At 65.9% G+C, this 20,333-nt stretch overlaps 1 protein-coding gene and 1 long non-coding RNA gene across 3 annotated transcripts; one reads left to right on the top strand and one right to left on the bottom strand.

Annotated features, from left to right (window-relative positions):
- Nucleotides 1–5,549: 5,549 nt before the first annotated feature.
- Nucleotides 5,550–10,027, bottom strand: TEKT4 (tektin 4). 2 transcript variants are annotated; one of them, XM_017647048.3, is made up of 6 exons: nucleotides 9,344–10,027; nucleotides 8,289–8,359; nucleotides 7,771–7,914; nucleotides 7,010–7,232; nucleotides 6,296–6,450; nucleotides 5,550–5,774 (listed from the first exon to the last, which is right to left on the bottom strand). In XM_017647048.3, the coding sequence occupies exons 1-6, from the start codon at nucleotides 9,875–9,877 to the stop codon at nucleotides 5,558–5,560; spliced, it is 1,344 nt and encodes a 447-aa protein (XP_017502537.2). In that variant the 5' UTR covers nucleotides 9,878–10,027; the 3' UTR covers nucleotides 5,550–5,557. The 2 variants fall into 2 exon arrangements, with proteins under 2 accessions (XP_017502537.2, XP_073070518.1); XM_073214417.1 differs by lacking the exon at nucleotides 9,344–10,027 and adding an exon at nucleotides 9,116–9,284.
- On the top strand, nucleotides 9,592–19,504 carry LOC140843915 (uncharacterized). The gene is made up of 3 exons (XR_012121822.1): nucleotides 9,592–9,724; nucleotides 12,197–12,413; nucleotides 18,984–19,504. It is a non-coding gene; the product is annotated as an uncharacterized lncRNA (long non-coding RNA).
- The last annotated feature ends 829 nt before the right edge of the window (nucleotides 19,505–20,333 follow it).

Here is a 20,333-nt window from a genome sequence, read left to right as displayed (position 1 = left end):
ATTCATCCCCAGCCCCGGCCAGCACCCTCCCTGCTTGACATTGTCCTGTCTTGCGGCCTTTGCCACCATCTACATCCAGGAATTTAGCATGCTTCCTGTAGTAATTGGCTCTGAGGGCCAGCGTCTTCCCTGAACTCCCCCCAGCCTCCCCAGCGTCTAGCCTGACACCCCAACAGTAGGTACCACGGTGGTGCCTGTCATAGCCCTTTATAAGTGGAACAGATCACTCAGTCACGAGGGCAAAGTTCATGGTGTGTGGAGGTGCTCCGCCTACCCCTTCATCCCCGCCATGGCCCACCGCACGCCCCTGATCCATCTGCTGCTGTTGGGACACGTGGTCTGCATCTGTCTGCACCAGGTCAGCCCCGAGCTGCCCTGCCCCACCACACCCCTCAAAGATGCAACCACTGTGCACAGTTGGTGCTCAAACATTGCTGGCACAACCCTCTGCTGAGGGGGGTGATGGGGAGTGAGTGCCACCCAGTGCTGGTGTGGCAGGGAGCCTCTCCATGGCTGCTAGAGCTCTGAGGCTGGCTTGACCAGGTGGCCACTGAAGGTGATGTAGAGGTTGCCGTGCTCACCGCAGATGGCACTGTCATGATCCCGCTGGAACATGCGCACCCAGACGGGGTCCCCGGCGGCCAGCAGGCTCTGGATCTGCATGGTGCTGCGCTCGCTGGTTGCACATGATATGCAGGTACGTCTCCTTGTAGTTCCAGGTGTACATGTTGAGGCTCAGGAGGCACACGCCTGAGTACAGGTGCAGAGAAAGCAGCCTGCCGGAGGCTGAAAGTACCGTCCAGGTTCACCAGCTCCGTGTCAAAGGACACAGCCTGGCAGGTGTCGGCACTGTGCAGGCCCTCACACCAGCCCACTGAGAAGGCCCAGTAGATGTGCTGGCACATGGCACCCGGCAGCCCCACCTGCCCCTTCTGGCCCTGTGGCCCCAGAAGCCCTGGGAGCCTGGGGGACCCTCCTTCCCACTCCTGCCAGAGCGACCTCTGACCCCTGCCTCGGAAGTAAGTGGAAGTCACTGGCCACAGATCAGGACCCAGGGTCAGACACACCAGCGTGCATGTGGCCCCACCTCTCCTGAGCCTCGGCATCTGTAAGGCAGGGCTTCCCCTCACACAGGGCAAAGAGAGCTGCACCCCAAAGCGTGGTCATTCTGGGGCCTGTGTGGGCTGTCACCTGGGGGCACTGGGGACAGCAGGGGCCCAGGCAGCTGCTACTCACCCTGGGCTTTGAAGGACCAGAGGGCTGGAAAGCCGGCACCAAAGGCCCGCCTCATGCAGCCGTCCAGCCAGGCCTCCAGCAGGGGGTCCCTTTGGAACCGGCCTGCTCGCAGGGGGCATGCCCCCCCAGGGACCTCCACGGGCCTAGGAGGGAAGCCGGGAGCAGGCAAGCAGGGCCCCTCCATCTTCCCACCTGAGGGGGCACCTGGGGGCTGGCAGCCCTACCAGCCTGTCAGGAGCAGCCCTGGCCCTGGGTGCCCTTCCCGAGTGGCTCTGCCCAATCAGGGCCTCGGGTTTGGCTTGATGTCTTGCAGTGTATACGGTGTCCCTGTGGGGACAGGGCTGGGGAGCCAGCTCTCCACAGACACTCACCATGTGGCCCCCAACCCTGAGGTGGGAAAGGTGGTCTTTAACCCCAGACCTGGGCCTCCTGGCTCCACCTCTCCCCACCCAGGAGGTCTGTGGGTGGGGGCACCCTTCTCGGCTCAGCCAGCAGCTGCTGGGGGCGGGCCCTGGGTGAGCCCCAAATGTGCCCGGGCCTCAGTCTCCCCTGGCTTGTGGGTCCTGCCTATCTTGGTCTCCCCGGGGCGGGGCTGAATCCAGGAGGCTCAGCCAGGGCTGGTCCCTTGCAAGGGTGGGAGCGTAAGATCAGGGTCCTCACTCTTTTCTGAGCCCAGCCCTGCCAAAAGAGACACTGGCCTTCTCCTCCAGGAAGCCCCTGGGGATGCAGCCGTGACAAGGTCTTTCCCCTTGCACAGGGGGTCTGAGACCCTCTCCCAGACCGAGCGTCCCTGGCAGGTGGGACCCCTTCTCTCCACCACCTCCCCTGTGGAGCCCAGCAGACCCTAACGGGCACCCCAAGCTGCAGTGGATCTGCAAGGCCCTCCTGGAATCCCCCGTGGAGGCACCTGACAGAGCAGGTGTCTGCAGAGGACCCGGGATCCTGCCCCACAGGCAGGTCTGCACCGCGGAGGCCCACCTCACCTTGAACATCTGGGGCCCCCCCAGAGCCCTCTGGGCTGAAGCCTCCCTCCTCACAGCACCTCGGGGAGACCCCCACCCACCTCCACGCCCCCTTACCATCTCATGGCCTCGTGCGGCTGCCCGCCTGGCCGTCTGGGCATCACTGCCCTAGTGGCTGTGAAAGGGCCCGTTCACGCCCACCCCAGGTGCCTGTGGCTTCCCCTGGGTTGTCCAAGTCCAACAGGCCCGGGATCAGCTCCAGAGCTCTGGAGCAGGAGGCTCGCAGGGCCCTCCTGCCGGTCATGGGTCTGGGGACCGGGGGCTGGCGCTGTGGGCTGGTCACCATCCTCTGTTGGGGGCACATGATCTGGGGGCAGTGGGGGAGGCCTCACTGTGGCTGGGTGGAGACTGGGGAGGGGGCCAGAAGCCGAGGTGGGGGACAGACCCGGTGCCTGTGCTGGACCCACAAGTGATGGAGATGGTGATGCCCCTGGTCTCTGGCTGGGGACGGCAGCATCTGGCCAGGCCTTGGTGCCCCGTTGCCCAGCACCCAGGGTCACTGCCCAGTGGAGCGAGAGGCCTGCTGTGACCCCACGGGGGGCCCCGCTGGACCCAACTGTTCATGGAGTAAAGGCTGTGATGTCTGTGGGAATGAGTCACGGGCCTCCAGGTGGCAGTGGGAGGGGTGGGGCGCTGAGCCCACTGTGCCCAGGAAGCTGAGCCACCCCAGGGCCTGGGCCTGTCCCTGCTCCAGGTCTGGAAAGCTGAGTATAGGGTCCAGGGCAGGGCCAGGCCCCTCAGCCTCTGGACACGGGGATGCGTGATTCTGGGAAGCATCCCCCACCAAGACAGGCCGTCTGTGGGGAGGGCCAGACATGGCCTGGGAGACTGTGGTCACCTTGCCTGAGGTGCCCCCACCCGGCCTCCTCACTGATGACCGGGAAGGGCCAAGGACGCCAGGAGAGGGGCAGACTGAGGAGCCCCCTGCCCCCGTGCCAGGCCGAGGGGAGTGGTGGTGAGGGCTGTGGGTGGAGCCGCATGACCCCTGGAAGGTGGCAGCCCCTTTTGGGGACAACTGCCTTCACCCCTCAGTGGTGGGCAGCACAGAGGGAGGGTGTGTGAAGCTCTGAGGCCCTGTGGCCCCTGTGCCTCATCAGCCCGCAGCCCACTGGGTGCGGGTCTTGCTCAGCAGGTGCCACCCAGGGGCAGGTGGCCCAGGCTCCTACTCTTGGTGTCACATCCCTGCTGAGCAGGAGCCTGTGGAACCAGGATGGGCAGCTGAGCGGAGGTGGTCTGAGCGAGGTGACTCAGCGGGTGGCAGAGGACCTGGACAGAAATAGCCTCAGTGCCGCCACGTGCCCATCATCTCCATGACGACAGAAGTGTGGCAGAGCATCGTCCTGTGGGGTCAGCGGCCCACGGGGGCCACAGTGTCACTGTAGGGCCCCTCTGCCCCTCGCTGCCCCCAGGGAGGCCACTATCTCCCACAATCTGAGCCTACATTTGGTGGGGGTGGGACCCTGGTGGGACCCTGTGGTCCGCCTGAGGTGGGCGCGCTCGGAGCGTGCCCAGACCTCACTGGAGCTCGTCTAGGTGGGCAGTCCCGGGGACTGGCGATGGCTCTGCAGCCAGGCACACTGGCATCATCGCTGACAGTGACAGTGACCGCGTGGCCTGGCGGGGATGCCCTACGCACAAAGACACGGGGGCGTTTGCATGGAAGCCAAGGCAGCCTGGCGTGGCAGGAAGGTGGTGAGGGGGTGGCACTCTGCGCAGGTCCCTCTAGAGCCTTCCATCCCTAGCCCCAGCACGTGTGTGTCCTCACCTCCCGCGGGCCCACCCGGTCAGGTCACCCGTTGCCACAGCACCTGTGGGCCGCCCCCCAGGGGAGAAGCACCCTCCTCTGGTCCACAGCTGACCCTCCTCCAGGGCCTGGCCAGGAAGAGCAGGGTCAGGACTCAGGGAAGCTGGCTGGGCAGCGGGGGTCCTCAGATCTGTCCTGGGGGTGGGGCAGCATGGGCTCAGGGCCCCCACGTGTGGTAATGAGACCTATCTCGGTGGCTACGGGGCCTGAACGTGTGGTGTGCTTTAATGACGTCTGGCTGGGTCCAATGGGGTCTCACTGCTGGTGGCAGCTGGCCAGCCTGGGGGTGCACATAGTGGTCTCTCTCCAAGCCCCCCAGAGAGACGCAGCCTCGGGAATTCGCCGTGTGACCAGGAGCCTCCTTCAGCTCCGAGGCCAGATCATTTGCCCCTGTGAGCCCCCCAGGGCGCCGTGCGACATGACAGTCAGCGAGCACCCGGCCGGCACCTCCCGGGGACAGAGCCTGCTGCCCACCCCCACTCCCGGCCTGGTGCCACCAGCCATGCTTTAGAGATAATGAGCTTTGCAATGTGCTGCACTCAGCTCCCCATCAGCCGCTACCACTGTGGTGGGGGGGCTGGGAAGACGATGGGGACACTGCTGGTGCTTGATAACGGGGGCTGAGCGGCAGGTGTGCATGCAGTGCAGGGGGGCTGTTATCCCCCAGCATTCTCATGGGCCCTTCAGAGCCCTGTTGGTGAACTGGCTGCTGCCAGTGAGCTGACAGCAGCAGGGAGCTCTTCTGAAGGGCGGGGGGCACAGCCAGGGCCTCACCCCCACCCGTCCCTCCACTGAAGGGCCTCCTGGCAGGGGCCCCCGGTGCTGTGCCCGCGGGGATGCAGCCAGGCCCAGAGCTGTGAACACAGTGTGCCAGGTGGTGTGGGACCGTGCAGGCAGACCGTGCTGGCTTCCACCCACCCCCACCACAGCCGGACTCACCCACTGGCTGAGGAGGGGGCCAGGCCCCCCGAGGCAGCCAGGGGGGCTGGGGGTGGAGTCCCTCAGCCCAGGTCCCATGCGGGGGTGGTAGGAAGGGGCCCTGGGGGTGTCCTGGGCAGTTGCTGCCCCAGGCCCTGCCTGGCACCCTCAAGGGGCTCTGGGACGCTGCGTGGATGCCCAAGGTGCCGGAGGGAAGCCTCTCAGGGCAAAGCCGCTGCCTCGTGACACAGTGTCCCCGAAGCACAGAGGGAAGGCCAGGGCTTTAATGGCCACTGGGTGGCAGGCGGGGTGCCTTTTGCGCCCCCTCTGAAGCTTCCCGCGGGTGGCCCGGGTGTGTGGAGAAACCTGTCCATGCCTGGGGGCCGGCAGCCCGGTCAGCAGTGAGCAGGGCGGGGGCGCCACGTCCTTGGCTGACGCCCCCGTGGGTAACGGGTGCTCCAGGCAGGGGGAGCTGCCCGCACAGAGCTGTGACCCCTCCCCTCCCACGACTGCCCAGGGCTCCACCCTGAAGCACATGCCGGGCAGGAAGCTAATGGGCTTTATTGGGGGGGGGGGGTTACTGGTAGCCAGCCAGCTGCAGGACGGAAGAGTAGCGGGTGCGGTGGGCCATGCACTTCTGACGGTCGATGAACAGGCTGTTGGTCTTCACGGCGATGTCCTTCTCCAGGCTCATGCGTGTGTCCTCCAGGTTGCGCAGCGATTGCTCAGCTTCTAGAAGTTTCTCCCTCAGGGCAGCCAGGGACAAGTTCAGCTCCTCCACCTCACTCACCAGCCTGAGGGGTCGGGGAGACGAGTGGGCCGGGCCTCAGGGCTGGGAGGGCGGCTGGGACCCTGGTGGGGGCCGCAGGGAAGCCGGCCAGCAGTATGGGGAGGGGCCGGCAGGGCCAGGGTGCCCCAGGTGGCCTAGGGACGGCCTAAGGCCCGCTGGGGAGGGCCCGCCGTGCCCCCCGGTGGAACCCTGAAGGGCCGGAGGAGAGCCCGAAGGGCACCGCGCTGGGCCTGAGCGGGGACCTCCACCAGCCGACCCAGGGGAGCCTGTGTCCGCAGGACTGCAGGCCCGCGCCCCACAGCGACACCGTGTGGCCGCGACCAGCAATGGCGGTGGTGCGCTGGGGGCCCTGACACCTAAGTGCCGGGCGGGAGGGAGACGTGCAGGTGTGTGGGGGGAGGCCCGGTCTTCCCTCGTGTGCAGGGCTGTGCGTGGGTGGGCGCGGGGTTCACGGGGGCCCCAGAGTCGAGGGAGGCGCCGAAGCGGGCGTACGAGGGGGCGGTGGCCCCGCCAACCCCAGGGCACCTGAACTGGGCGTTGTCCCGGCAGAGCTCCACGTTGGGCCGGTGGGAGCGCTGGTACAGACGGGTCTGGGCCACCTTGAGAGGCGCCTCCTTGTCCGTGATGGCCTGCTTCAGCGCCGCGACGTTGCGCTCCTGGTCCGCGATCTCCCGCAGCGTCTGCACACAGGGCGGTGCGTGGGTGCCCGCGTGTGCCCCGCCCCACCCCAGCGTTCGGGGTGGGCCTCCCCCGAGCTCTGTGCCCAGTCTCTGGCGGCCATGGAGGCAGGAGGAGGTGCAGCGCCACCTCGGCCCTCACGGGGCACCAGGGCACTTAGGTGGGACCAGGCCCCCAGCCCTGCCCAAGGATCAGTCGCTCGGAGGAAGCAAAGGCCGCCCCGAGAGCCCAGGGTCAGAGCGCTGCCAGGCCCGGGCCGCCTTCCTGCTCGCACCCGGCGGTGCCTCCTGTCAGTCACTCAGCAGGCAAAGCCTGTGGACCCCGCCAAGGTCACCCGGCTTCTCGCCAGCTTAGGGAGGGCAGGGGGAGGGCGGAAGGGGGTTGCCCTGCTTCTGGGGTCCCTCCAGACGGGCACGGCGCAGGGGCCAGTCCAGGTCGTGACCAGGTAGTGCCCAGGGGCGCAACTGGCCACAAGGGGCCTGCCTGGTCTCTCTCCGTGGTTAAGGGCGCCCAGACCGTGGCGCGGCGTGGGCGTGGCCCAGGCGGGAGGGGCGGGCCCACCTTGTGCAGGTGTTGCTCCAGCTTGTGGAGCGTGTCCTCCAGCTCCTCGCAGCGGCGCTCAAAGGCCAGGTTCACGGCGTCGCGCTGCAGCCGCAGGTCCTCAGCAGTGTCCCGCAAGATGCAGTCGATGAGCTCCCTCAGGTTGACCGAGGCCAGGCGCTCGCGCTCGGCGCGGTGCAGGTTTTCCTGGGTGAACTTGGCCCACGTCTCGGGCGTGGAGGCGCTGGGCCGGGAGCGCGCGGGCAGCACGGGCGGCGCGGTCGGTGCGGATGCTTGCCAACGGCTCCCGCCCACCTGGCCCTTCCCGCGCCGCCTGCGCCCTGTGACCTCTGCCCCCCAGAACAGACCAGAACTTCTCCCAGCCCCAGCGCCTCCCCGCAAACCCCGCACCCAGCGCGACCCTGCATCCCCAGCTCGGTCTCGCGCCGCTGAGTCCCCTGTGACTCCTCGCCCCGCCCCCTCGGCCCACCCAGGCTGCTCTGCGATAGACGGTGGTCGCACGCCCCCTGCAGGTCAGCGTCCTGTCCCCACCGCCCCCACTCTGCGCAGCCGCCGGCTCCTCTGGCGAACTGTGTGGTGCTGGGCATGCGGGCAGGGGTCTTGCTCGCCTGTCCACCCCGGGACCAGAAGACCTGTACCAGGGTCACCTGCACTAGAACCTCGGGGGCCGGGGGGGCTGGCAGGCTGTGGGAAAGCGAGGGTGCAGGCAGGAGCCAGGGAGCTCCGGAGGGCCCCTGGGGCGGCTGGGGCCGGGCGCCCACCTCTCCTGGAGCCTGGTGGAGTGCGGGTAGACCCGCACCTGGGCGCTCTGGTTGTGGTAGCCGGCGCAGGTCTCGTCGATGGCATACGCCTCCACCTTGTCAGACCAGTCCATCTCGCAGGTCTCCTTGTGCCCCCGGTTCAGCCTGGGGGCGGGCAGGGCCTGTGTTTGTGTGGAGGGGAGCACTGCGCCGGTGAGAGCCCCTCAGCACCGAGCACACCTCCGGTTCCCAGATGGGAGTGAGGCTGCCTCAACTGCCCAGTGTGGGGCCACTTGGCCGCCCTGGCCAGCAGCGTCCAGGAGCAGCTCCCCCCAGCCCTGGGATCTGGACACCCAGGCCCCGGACCCTGCAGGAATCTGCCACCCCCCACCTGGGGCCCCCGTTTGGCAGTGATCTGGGACAAGCCCCCATCTCTCCGGGCCTCAGGGCTGGGTTGCTCCGACTTCCTGCCCAGAGCCAGGGGAGGGGTGGGGGGCCGGGGTCGTTCTGAGGAGAGTCCTGAGGCCACGCAGACCCACCGGATCTGGTTCACAGCCTGCATGATGGTCCTTTTCAGGAGCTCTTGAATGTTCCGGATGAGCTCAGCTTCCTAGGGGAGGGGACCCCCATCCTTAGCGAGGATGTCATGATGGCTGGGCTGTGCGAACCCAGGCAGCCCCTTAAAACCCAGAGGAACTGAGATTTGGAGAGGTGCCCAGGGGAGCTGGGGGCCTGGCCAGCACCTGACCTCTGCCTGGGTGGCCTCTTGCTGACCCTGTCTCTTTCCTGGAAGGGGTGGGGAGGGTTCCTTGTGGGATGAGAGGGGCTCTGTCCCCATCCCGTCCATGCCCACACTGGCCTGTGTCTGGATTTCCGCCACAGGCATCGGCCTAAGGTGGGCTTAGCCTCCAGGAGCTCAGGGTCGGGCTTAGTCTGCATGACCTGGAGTGACCCGAGGGGCCTCCCAGCAGGTGTAAGCGCCACCAGGACATGACCAAGAGGAGCCGCCAGACAGCACCCATCCCAGACCTCAGGCAGCTGCTCCCAGGGCTCAAGTGAGGTTCCTCCCCATCCTTGGGGGGGTGTAGAGGGGTGTCAGGGCACAAGGGGGCCTAGCCAGGCCCCTCCCTGCCTCAGTGGCCTCTGCTGTCTCATACCCGGGCAGGTGTCCCCAGCCCATGTCCAGGCGTGAATCCTGCCGTGGCTTGGGCCCCTCTCCTCCAAGGCAAGCCCTGATGGTGGTGGGCTTGGGGCCAGCGGACAGCCACAGCTCCCCCAGCACCCACCGGGAGGACCAGGCGGCAGGAAGGGCCCTGAGCCCTGAGCCTGCCCCCAGCAAGGGCCCCCCTGGGTACCCCCGACCTACAGCCAGCCTGCTTCTCTGTGCCAGGAGTGGGCCTGGGCACGTGCTCTACGTGTGCCTGTGTGTCCCTGCATGGGTAGAGGGGTGTGGGCTCCCAGAGCCTCTGTGTAGCCACGTGGTGACGGACACCAAGGTGTGAACCGCGGGGCCCTGCCCGGCTTGGCCCTGGCCCGGCCCCCTGAAGGTACGGGAGGCGGGGTGTGCCGTTTCTGGAAACGGAAGGGGTGGAACCTGGAGCAGCTCCATCTCCACGTGGTCCCGCACGAGGTCGGGGTGCTGGCGGCGTTCGCGGCACTGCAGGTTGTCAGTGGCAATGGAGAAAGGCGCGGCCGTGGCGTCCAGCGCACACTGCAGCCGCTGCTTCTGGGCCAGCAGCAGGTCAGTCTCGGCGACCAGCTCGTCCACCTGCCGCTGCAGCTCCGACTTCCAGCAGTGCGTGTCCTGCAGGCGCTCGCCCACCCTCCTGGTGGAGTCCTCTTGCGTGCACCGCGCCAGCGCCTCCGTCTCGGCCGCCAGCTGCTGGCTCTCGTGCCGCTGCCGCTCCGACTGGTCGCGGTCGGCGAAGGCCTGGTGGTAGCGGGCGTAGCAGTTCTGGAACCACTCGTCCACCAGGTACTTGGCCGTGCGGAAGCCGGCGGTGGCCAGGCCGGAGGACGTATTGGCGCCCGTGTTGCGGGCTACGTCGTACAGCTTGCGAGGCAGCTCGCACGCCGGCACCGTCTGCGGGGCGGGCTGCTTGGTCAGGAGCGCGTCCGTCTGCGCCATGGTGCCGCCGCAGGGAGGAGGGCCCCTCGGCGTGGTCCGCGGCGCAGTTACAGACACCGTGTCCCCAGGAGCCTAGGCGCTCCTCGTCTCCCAGCGACAGGTACACGCCACGCCCTCCTGTTGCTAGGCAACAGGGAACGCCCCCACCCCAGCAGCGGCTCTCTTAAAGGGCCAGGTAGGCCCCGGCCACACCCGCCCTGGCACACGTCTGGCAGCCGCCCTGAACTGCACCTGGGAAGGCGGCCCCAGGCCAGGCCCGGGGACTCCTGCTTGGCTCTGCCCCTAGGCACGCTGGGGTGCAAGAGTCTTTGATGGGGAGTTGAATTCAGCCTCTGGTGAGTACCTGGGGTCAGACACCCAAATCTGCCCCCGTCGGGAGGAGGGCTGGTGGCCCTGCCCTGCACAGGAAGCCAGCCAGCCTGGTTCCCCGGGTGCATCTCCTCCCGCATCCCCAGCGCCTGGGTCGATACCCAACGTGGCAAGAAGAGGGCGCCATTGGCCATAAAATGCCTCATGGCCCAGGGGCGCTGCGGCTCTGGGTTCTTGCCGGCACCGTGCCCTGGTCGCCCCCGTGGGACCCTCCAGGTCTCTTTAGCAGGACATCCCCGGCCCTGGCCTTTAGCACTGGTACCCCTCAGTGTGCTGACAGCAGCGGCCGTGGGACCCAGCATTGACACCACACCCCCGCACACAGTAGGTGCTTCATAGATGGTTTGGGGACAGCAGCTGAGACTTCCGGAACCAGGCTGAGCCAGAGCCCATCCTCGGATTCAGGAGGCCAGGGGACCTCTGTGCCTCGGTTTCCCAAGATGGCAGTGGACATACAGGGCCCATTAAGGGGCAGTCATCGGGCAGACCACCGGCTCCCCCCCCCCTTTTAATTAGAGCCTGCTTTTCACCTTGGCCAGAGCAAGGCATAGGTGCACAGGATCTGTTCCCCAAGAACCTCCTGGAACACACAGGCTGGAGCCAAGCCCCATGACCCTGGATGACCCTGGGGTGTGGTGGGTGGGCCCCTGAGAGGACGTGGTGCCCGGGTGGGGGCTGTAGCAAGGTGGTCCAGCCAGACTTGACCACATGTCACCCAGGCTGTGCTTGCCATCCTGACAGTGGCACACGCCCACACTTCCTGAGTTCACGGGAGGAAGTGCCCTGGGGAGACTCCTCGGTCGGAATTTGGCCCTGCCTCTCGTGTGGCCGAGCAGGTGGTCCCTGTGAGGACCCTTCTGGGCAGTAGGGTCTCACCGGCCACCATGGCGGCTGCTGTGGGCACAGCCCAAGTGAAGGTGGCTGACCCAGCACCGGGCTGACCAGTGCCCCCATTCCCGCCCCACACAGCCCCCCACCTCACAGGGTCTCTGGGTGTGAATCCGGGCAGGTGGCTGGTGACTGAGGGGTGAGTGGGGGCATGTCAGAGGGCAGAGGGGTGGCTGAGTGGGGGTGGGAGCCTGGGGTTACTTGTTCCCAAAGTGCATTTGCAAAAGCAAACTTGAGTCTGGGGCGACTGCTAGGGACAGGCCCTCCCCCTGCCAGGGCCACTGTGGGGGACACCCCTGCGTGCTCCTCCCTCTGGGTTTGGCCCCTGTTGTGAGCCCTTGCCCAGCCTGCAGCCCAGACCCTGACCTTTCAGGGTAAACTGAGGTGGCAGAGGGCAGGGACGGCGGCATAAGGACAGCCGCCCCTAGGCTCCTGGCTCTCTCGCAGCCCTGTGTGATTTCTCTCCCTTTGAACAGAGGGAGACACTGGGTCACAGAGGCAGCACAGGTGGGAGATGGCAGAATTTGCACGCAGGCCACCGGCTGCCCTGACACATTGCACAGCGTTCCTGGGAAGCCCCTCCCAGGGCAGGCAGGCCCGGGCTCCCCAACTCGGGCCCTCTGCGCCCGTGGCTGGGCCTTCAAACACAGCATCCCCTGCTATGGGCTTGGAGCCAGGCCCCCGGCAGCGCACCTCTGGCAGCCAGCGGCTACAGGAGGCTCGCTGCTCAGACGGCCCTAGGGGCGGGGTTCTGTTCGAGCCCCACACTTCCTCCCTCTGTCAGGACCCGGACCAGGAGGACACACAGTCCAGACGTAGTGGGCCACCCCTAGGGCTGTGGAGGCGGCGGCTGAGGAGGCCCCCTTCCCTGGGGCGGTGCCAGGCCCGGCAGGGATGGCAGTGCGTCAGGGCGGCCGAGGAGACAGGGCGTGAGGATGGCGGGCCGGCTGGGTCTGACGGAGGCTCGGGATGCTCCTGCTCAGCTCTCCTGTGCCCCAGGGCCGTGGGTGGGAGGTGGGGCCTCAGGACTGGATCCTGATCCTGATCCTGGTGCCCACCCAGGAAAGGGCTGGCGAGGAGGCAGGAAGTGTCCTGAGCAGCTGGGAGCCGGACGTGGGCCCTGGGCCTTCACCACCCCGTGGAGCCCCGGCCCCCAGAACCGACTGCACATGCATCCACACTCCACGGTTTCAGAAGAAGCTACAAAACTCCAAAATAGAGTGAGAAGTGTGTCAGCCTCCACTGACGGCACGGAGGGCCCGCCTGGTTCCCGCTAACGGTGAATAAATACAAAGCGGCTTTGCAAGGGAAGTTCTGCCCTGTGAGGTGGAGCAGAGATGGCAGGGCCTGAGGAAGGAGGCCCGGATGAGCCCTCCATCTGCAGAGCAGGGGAACTGGGGGGCAGGGAGGCGGCCCGGGTGGGGTGTCACCTGTAAGCGGGCAGCTGGGATGCCTCTGTGAGAGGGAGGGACCGAGAGGTGCCAGCCTGGGACGTTTGCTGTGGCCACTGCCCTGCTACGGCGGAGTCTCACGCGTATGGGGTTTGCCAGTTTTGCCCTTTAGTACGTGCATAGGCCGTACAGCCGCCACCCCGATGTCGCATCAGGACTTTCTCGCCATCCCAAGGGCAGGTCCTGTGCCCATTAGTAGTCACCCCTGTCCCCCTCCCAGCCCCTGGCATCCGCCAGTTCACATTCTGTCATGAATTTACCTGCTCTGGACCTTTCACATGAATGGAATCACACAACCCGTGGCTTCTCGTGTCCGGCCTCTCCCGCTGAGCACTGTGTCTTCTCGGTTCATCCAGGCGCCAGCACGTCAGGGTCTCATCCTGTCTGCAGCCAAGGCCATTCCGCTTGGACGGACCACGGCGCACCTCTCACCCAGTGAGGGGCGTGGGCCACAGTGAGAGGGCCCTTGGGGCGTGGCACCCAGCTCCTCTGAGCACCATGTTCAGGTCCTGGGGGTATGTTGTTCTGTCATGACCCAGACGCCACTCCAACTATCTCAGGCCACAACTAACTGAATCAGGGAAGTGAAAACGTGGCGACACAGGGAGGGCCCTCAAGCCGGCCCCTCTTGTTGTCTCAGAAACAACAAGAACCTGAGGACCACCCGCCACTGTGTGCCCTGCAAGGGGGGAGCGTGACGGAAGCTGGAGACCCAGCACGGGCAGGGCTGGCCGGCACTGCACGCTTCTGGCCTGGGGCCAGCCCTCCACGTGCCATCCAGGGGCCTGGCCACCTGCCCCACAGAGCAGCAGGGGGGTCAGGGGCGCCAAGCAGCTGGTGGAGCAGCCACCGTCCCTGCCAGGTGCCTCCTAGCCAATGCCTGGGGCTCGGGCCCCATCTGCCAATGGGCTCCTGGCTCCTGCGGAGCATGTCCCTGCCAGCATTGGGGGTTTAAGGAGACCTTGGTGCGGGCACTTCAGAAAGGAGCTGCCTCGGGCCCATAGGCTCCACGGGGCTCGGGGGGGGGGTGCCCCACAGCCACTGCCATGCTCTGTGCCTGGAGTCATTTGTTAGTAGGGCCAGCAGGCAGGCCCTGAGATCTGGGGCACCTGTGGTTCCATGCTCCTGATGGGGGCACCTGACCCCCGCTTGGCCCAGGACCTAGCATGGCCCTCAAGAGCCAGAACAATGGGTTTTCTTATCTCAGCTGGACCCAGGCCCCAAGTGGCCCCACACCCTGTGCTCAGCAGCAGGCCATGGCCTCCGCCCCTGGCACAGGGCCCCAGCAGGCTAGGAGCCAGGTAAGGCTGTGTGCCCACTGTGGCTGAAAACGTGGGAGAGGGGCCCCAGTGACTTGAGTCTCTCAAGGTAGAGCATTCCAGAGTCAGTGCTGGGCTGCATCTGCCCTACCCCTGCCAGGCATTCTGTCAGGGCACCTGCCAGGTGACTCGCGACACTCCATGTCCCCAAATGAGGATGGCATGGGGCAGGGCCTTGGACAGCCCATGGGGACCTGGGGAGCCACGGAGGCGACCACATGTCTGTTTCTACACCAAAACCTGGCCCATCCTGCCTGACTGAGGCTCAGCTGGGACCTGTCATCAGGCTTCATCACACCCACAGCCACACTGGCCATTCACACTCATGCCCGCCCCATCCTGGGACGCCCTCAGCCCTACTTCCTGGTAGCTCACCCCTCCTCCAGGAAGCCTGCCCTGATTGCTTCACACAGTCTCCATACTGAATCATCCTCCTGCTGTCCCAAGTGCACACCCCAGCACCCACAGGCCTTTGCTGAGAGTAAAAGGGACTCAGGCCAGCTAAGGAGATGCAAGAATGCCGCTTGAGGAGTGTGCAAGGCAGAGGTCAGAGGCTCTGGAGGCACGGGGAGAGCCCAGGGCCAGGGCCCTGGATCCCACACTGGGCATGCAGCTCGCATGTGCCCAAGATGGAGACCTCCCTTGGGTTGGAGCCATCGCCTGCCCGTGTTCAGGGCAGGGAAGCCTGGCCAAACACCATCTTCTGCTAAAAAGACCGACGCAACAAGACCTAGAAAACCGGACAGAAACTGCTCTCCCCGGGAGGGTTTCCGACGCCCCGGATGAACATGAGCCAGTGGGTTTCAAGGCTGACAGACCAAATGCCATCCTGGGTCACGTGGACCTAGGTATCGTGTTCCCCAGTGAGAGAGGTGGCGGTCCTACTCCACTGCACACTGGCCAGAGCATGCTTGCTTGCGGGATGGGAGGAGAATGTTCCAGAAGGTGGGGGTGTTGGCTAAGTGGGGCATGCCCAGGGCAGGGCAGCCCACTGTGGCAGGGACCACCACATCCCGGGACAGACCTGCAGAGGCACAACTCGGCAGAGGCTCGGGGAGGCTGAGCGGCGCACTTCAGCCCCCCAGGCTCTTGCAATTGACCCTCTCACACGGCCTCAGGGGTCCCCTGGGGCCTGACCTCAGGGGTCCATGCACCTTCGTGCCTTTCATGGCTGTCACCCCTGGGGTCCTGCTGGCCCAGCACACCATAGATGCCCTTCAGGCCTGCTGGGGCCCCCGGGGTGCACTGAGGGGGCTCCTGAGCCAGGCTGGGTGACTCGGGCATCCCAGCCTCCCACCACCTCCCAGTCCAAGAATTTCTGTAAGAACAGCCAGATCCTCAATTTATCAGCTCAGCTTTATCTCCAAAACCTCCTGCAGTTTCCCAGAGAACAAAATTAAATACAGGATTTAGGAGAGATTGTGCATCTGCCTGAGCAGGGAAGGGAACAGGCCGACGTGACAAGTCTGCAGACGCTCCGGCTGAGGGGGGCCCCCACCCAGCCCAGCTGCTGCGGCCGCAGCCCTCTACACCTGGGCCCCCTCCCCACTGGGGTGTTTCTGGAGAGCCTCTCAGAACCTTCACGCCCCATTCGGGGTGGGTACTCTCATGGCCTGCCATGGGCGGGATGGGACTGCACGACCTCCCAGCCAGTTCCCAGGTGAGGACACTAGGCTTGGCGAGGGCAGGGCATCTCCTGACCTCAGACCCCAGGCTGGCCCCGGGGCACCCAGCCCTGAGGATAGGAGGGCCACCCGGGAGGTGAACCCAGTGGGTGGGGGGCCAGCCTTCCCTACAGAAACTCTTCCTGGGTCATCTCTGGGGCTGGGGGTAAACCCACCCAGGGGATGACCCCACTTTCTGGGGGTGGCTCTGGCTCTGTGCCAGGAGAAGCCACAGTCCTTAAAAACTGACTTGGGAACCTTCCAGTGGCAGAGTAAAGGAGCCCTGTGCCAGACTGGCACCCAGAGCCCATCCAAGCCTCCCTCGCCAGGGCAGGCCCGGGGGAGGTGGGCGCCAGTGCCAAGAGCCACAGGCCACAGAGACGCTGCTCACCCAGGCTGAGGTCACAGGCACCGACTGGCTCCTCTGGGACAGGCTGACCAGTGTGGCCGTGGGCTAGAGCTGCCCCCCAGCCTCCAGTCCCAGCCCTGAGCAGCCTCCAGAAGGACCAGTCGGGACCCTGAGCTGCACGGGTGCAGAGAGGGTGCAGGGCCCCCCGCTGGCCCCCCACAGCCCTTCCAAAGCATGCCCAGGAAAAGCCTGGACACTGGGCTCTGGGAGCCCCGGCTGGTACTGCCCACCTGCCCCCACACACGGGGGCCAGGCACAGGAGAAGACATCCTTCGTGTCTGGACACTGCCCACTGCTCCCCCCAGGAGCGTCATAGCCCCCACTGAGCCTGGGGTGCCTCCAGAGAATCACTGAGCCTCAGGTGGTCTCGGGGACTCCTGGGCTTACAGTTGGTGTCAGAAGTAAAGGTGGCCTTGGGGACAGCCCCTAACTGCAGCCTCCCGTGGCTGAACGGGTGGAGGACAGTGGACCAGGGAGGGGGGCTGTGGGCTGGGGCAGAGGAGGCGAGGGTCACCCCTGAGGGCCGGCACCTCCCCCTGCGGCCCCTCCCGGCGGGGGCAGCCATTGTCCCCACCCCTGGTTCTCCTGCAGCCCCACCACCTCGGGCCTCCCAGTGGAGGGATGGGGGCTTGTGATGTTAAGAGGCTCCCAGTCTGTCAGCAATCAGCCCCTCCAGGGCGTGCAGGCTCAGGAGCCCTGAGGGTCATCTGGGGAAGACAGTGGGAACACATCCCCACCCATCTGCCTCCTGCCGCCTACCCCACCTCGTCCTGCCTTTCTGGAGGCAGCCTATCAAGGTCACGGGGCTGTCCTGAAGTCCGCCCACATCCTGTGTGCTGTGTGACTTCTGGAAAATTCCTTCCCTCTCTGAGCTGAGGCCTGCTTGCCCAACTGGGGAGGGGGTCAGCCCTCAGCCTGGATTCTATATGGAGAAGTCCCCTCTTCCTCCCATAGCCCCAGCTGGCTGGTGGTGGGATCACAGGCTCTGGACATGGGGGTGGCATCCTGGCCAGGGTGGGGCTGGAGCCGTGACACCCACTGAGGCTGGGCTGCACCTACCATTCCCTGCTGTACATGCAGGGTGACTGGGGGTCCCCAGACCCCTCAGATCCCCTTCCTGGGGTCACCCAGCCCCCAGAGACCGCCTCATCCTACCCCTGCAGAAGTGGCTACCACCTGGGGGTGACTTGGCCCCCAGGGGACACACCACAAGCTCTGGAGGCGTCTCTGTGGCCCCCACTGCTCCTGGTGGACAGCGGCTGGCGATGCTGCTCAGCACCCCCAGGGCCAGTTCAACCCCCACCAGGGATCGTCTGCCCGATGCCAGTGGTGCTGAGGCGGGGAGACACTGCCCGGGAAGGGGTGCACCAGCTCTGCCGCTGGGATCCTGGGAGGGCACCTCCATGCAGACATTCTGAGATGACGTTCCGCCAGCAGAAAGGGGAGACTGTGCTCCTTGGAGGGCGGCCCAAGGGCATCGGAGGGGACATTGGGCATGCAGCTGCGTGGGGAGGCCTCACCTGCCCATGGCCCTGGAGAGAGCACAGATAGACCAAGCATGTGCCGCTCGGGCCGTGGCAGAGGGCTGGGCTCTGCCCAGCACTTAGCCCAAAAAGACCCCAAAAATAGATGCAAGAGGCTTTGGCTGTATGGCCGGGTGGTCCTCGTGGGAGCAGCGGGCGCCACGTGGAGCCACTTAGCTGGTGGAAGCAGGTGCACTTGGAGTCAGGGCGTCTCCAAGAGGGGGCGGGCAGCCAGTTAGGGGCTCAGGGGAGAGGGCAAGGTCACCGCTGCCCAGGCATGAGCAGCCGCTGCCTCTGCCCGTCAGAGCCACACTGGCCTCGGCTCCTCACCCTGCTCCCTCCCGGGTGCACCCTCCCTTGTGCCCCTGGCTGGCTGCTTGGAGGGCAGAGGTTGGGGCACAGCGCCAGGCAGTTTGCACTACCCCCTTCCCACACCTTGATTTCTCCGACTTCAGGTGGGCTGTGTGAGGTGGCCTCACGCGTAAGGTCAGCTCCTGGGTGCAGAGGGCCCCTCTCTGTCCCAGGCAGGCTGGCCAGGCTGGGAGGGGCCCCTGAGAGAGAGGTGGTATCCTGAGGTCCATGCCACCGAATGCACCATCCTCGGTCAGCGAGGGACAGGGATCCAGGATGTGGGGCTCAGTCACCATCCTCTGAACCCCAGGAGCTGCCTGGGTGGGCTTGCAACACCCCAAGAACAACCCTGCAGGGGCCATGGGGTCAGGGAGGCCCCAGGACCAGGTCCTGAGGCCATTGGAGGCCAAGGGGAGGCGTGGGGTGAGGTGTGGAGGGTGGGCATTGCTGGGCAATGGGGAAGGTCTGGCCTGCTGGTCTTCAGACCCCTGAAAGGTGTGAGGACAGAATCCTTTGGGGGCTGCCTCCCCTCCCCACCGCACAGGCTGACCACTGCCCCCCCTGCCAGCCATTCAGGGTGGTCTTGTAAAACTGTACAGAGTGCCCTGTGTGCAGCAGGCACTGTGCTGGGCATGGGTTCACAGGGGGTTGGACCGTCCCTGACCCCACCAGGCAGGGGCTGGTGAGTGGGGTGGGCTCAGCTGGGGTGGGGGAAACAGCCTCCACCCCCAGCCCCCCATTTGCAAGGCCCCCGCAGGCCCCGGGCAGCTCAGAATGGCTTCACGTAGGCACTGACCTGCTGCCCACGGAAGTGCAGCCAGCGGGACAGGGCGGGCCTGCCCCAGAGCTGACCGTGCTTCGCACTACTGCCCATCTTGCTTCTGAGAAGAGAAAGGTCTGCCCCATAAGGGAGCAGGCGCTTCATTCCAACCAACACCATTTGCTCCAGAGTTATTGGACCTTCCTCCCTGGTGAGCTCTGCCCGGCTGCCCACAGCCCCCGGTCGCTCCTCTGGTCAGTCTGAGCTCTGGGGTGCTGAGGTCCCAGGTCACTCTGCCTCCAGGGCCTCCCCGAGGCTGCTGTCACTCCTGGAGCCCTCACCCCTTCCTCCTGTCTCTCTCTCCATCCTCAGCACCTGCCCTGGGACCCCCTCCTCCAGGAAGCTCTCTGAGCCTCCCAGCCCCTCCTGCGCCCTCCAGCTGGCCCCTGGGGCTGTGCAGGGCTCTGCCTTCCATACCGAGTGAGCACATGGGCCTGACCAACCGGAGGGCCCTGCACGCTTGCAGGGCCAGGAGCCGTGGTCCCCGTCACAGTGAGCCAGCACCCCCTCCAGGAAACATGGTGACCACTGCGCTCAGGGGCCCCCTCTGGCTAGATGGGCAGCGGCCGGTGGGCGCTCTGCCCTGGAGTGGGCTAGTGGGTGTCTGGCGCTTCTGGGCTGGGAGATCTGCCTGCCCGGCCAGTCTGCAGAGCCCCAACTGCCCCAGGGCCAGCTGACCGGCCCGCTCGTGGGCACCTGAGCACTGCCCACTGCCCTGACGGCTGGCAGTGGGGCCCTGGGGGAGGATGGGAGCCCCTGGGGGGCCCGTCTGGTTGGAAAGGGGGGCGAGTGTTATGAGGCTGCAGTGCTTCCCTTCCATGTGACAGATCAATAAAAACAGCAAAAGATTCAGAGCTATATTTATTTATTCAGACCACACACATTAAGGGTTACCATAACCACGATTTAAGGTAGCGTGTTAGTGTCCAAAGGCTGTGTAACAAGGGACCACAGGCCGGGTGGTTTCACACAGAAACTTGTCCCCTACAGCCTGGAGGCCAGAAGTCCTGCATCAAGGTGCCTCCTGGGCTCCAGAGAAGGTCCCCCCCTTTGTCCCGCTTCTGGGGGCTCCCGGGCCCCGTGGCCTGTGGCTAGTACCTGTCCTGAGGCTGGGATGGGCCCTGGCTCAGCAAGTCTGCTGGCCAGCCGGGGGTGGGGGCCTGGTGTGGAGCCGCCGACGGGGCTGGGGCACGGGCAGTGCAGAAGGCTCTCAGGGTTTGATTCCTGAGCCCCGGGAAGCTGGCTCGACTGGGGGTACAAGCAGGGACCCCACCTATTTGTCCCATTAACAGGCCTGGAGAGGAGAGGCTGCCTGTCCCCACCCACTTCCAGCCCTGGCCGGAGAGGGACACAGATGGCCGAGGTTTACTCTGGGAACACAGTTCGTTTCTATGACGACGGGGCTTCCTGATCTTGCTGGAGAAATCTCGCTGGGCAGGGGAAGTGGGGGTGAGGGGGCTGGAGCTGAGCCAGGGGCAGGGGACCCCTACTGGGCCTGCTCCCTGCTGGCACCCTGCGGCTGAGTGGGATGTCTGGCCCTCTGGCCGCCCGGGAAGACCGAACACCCCCACTTGAGGGGACCAGACTTATACCCCACACCTCCACCAAAGGCAGCACCCGCTTTCCAAGATGAGTGCCCCAAGTCCTGGCCTGAGCTCCACT

This window comes from Manis javanica, chromosome 10, assembly GCF_040802235.1.
Source record: "Manis javanica isolate MJ-LG chromosome 10, MJ_LKY, whole genome shotgun sequence".
NCBI classification, from domain to species: Eukaryota; Metazoa; Chordata; class Mammalia; order Pholidota; family Manidae; genus Manis; species Manis javanica.
The sequence above is the reverse complement of the archived record's forward strand: the minus strand, read 5'-3'. Positions and strand labels throughout refer to the sequence as shown.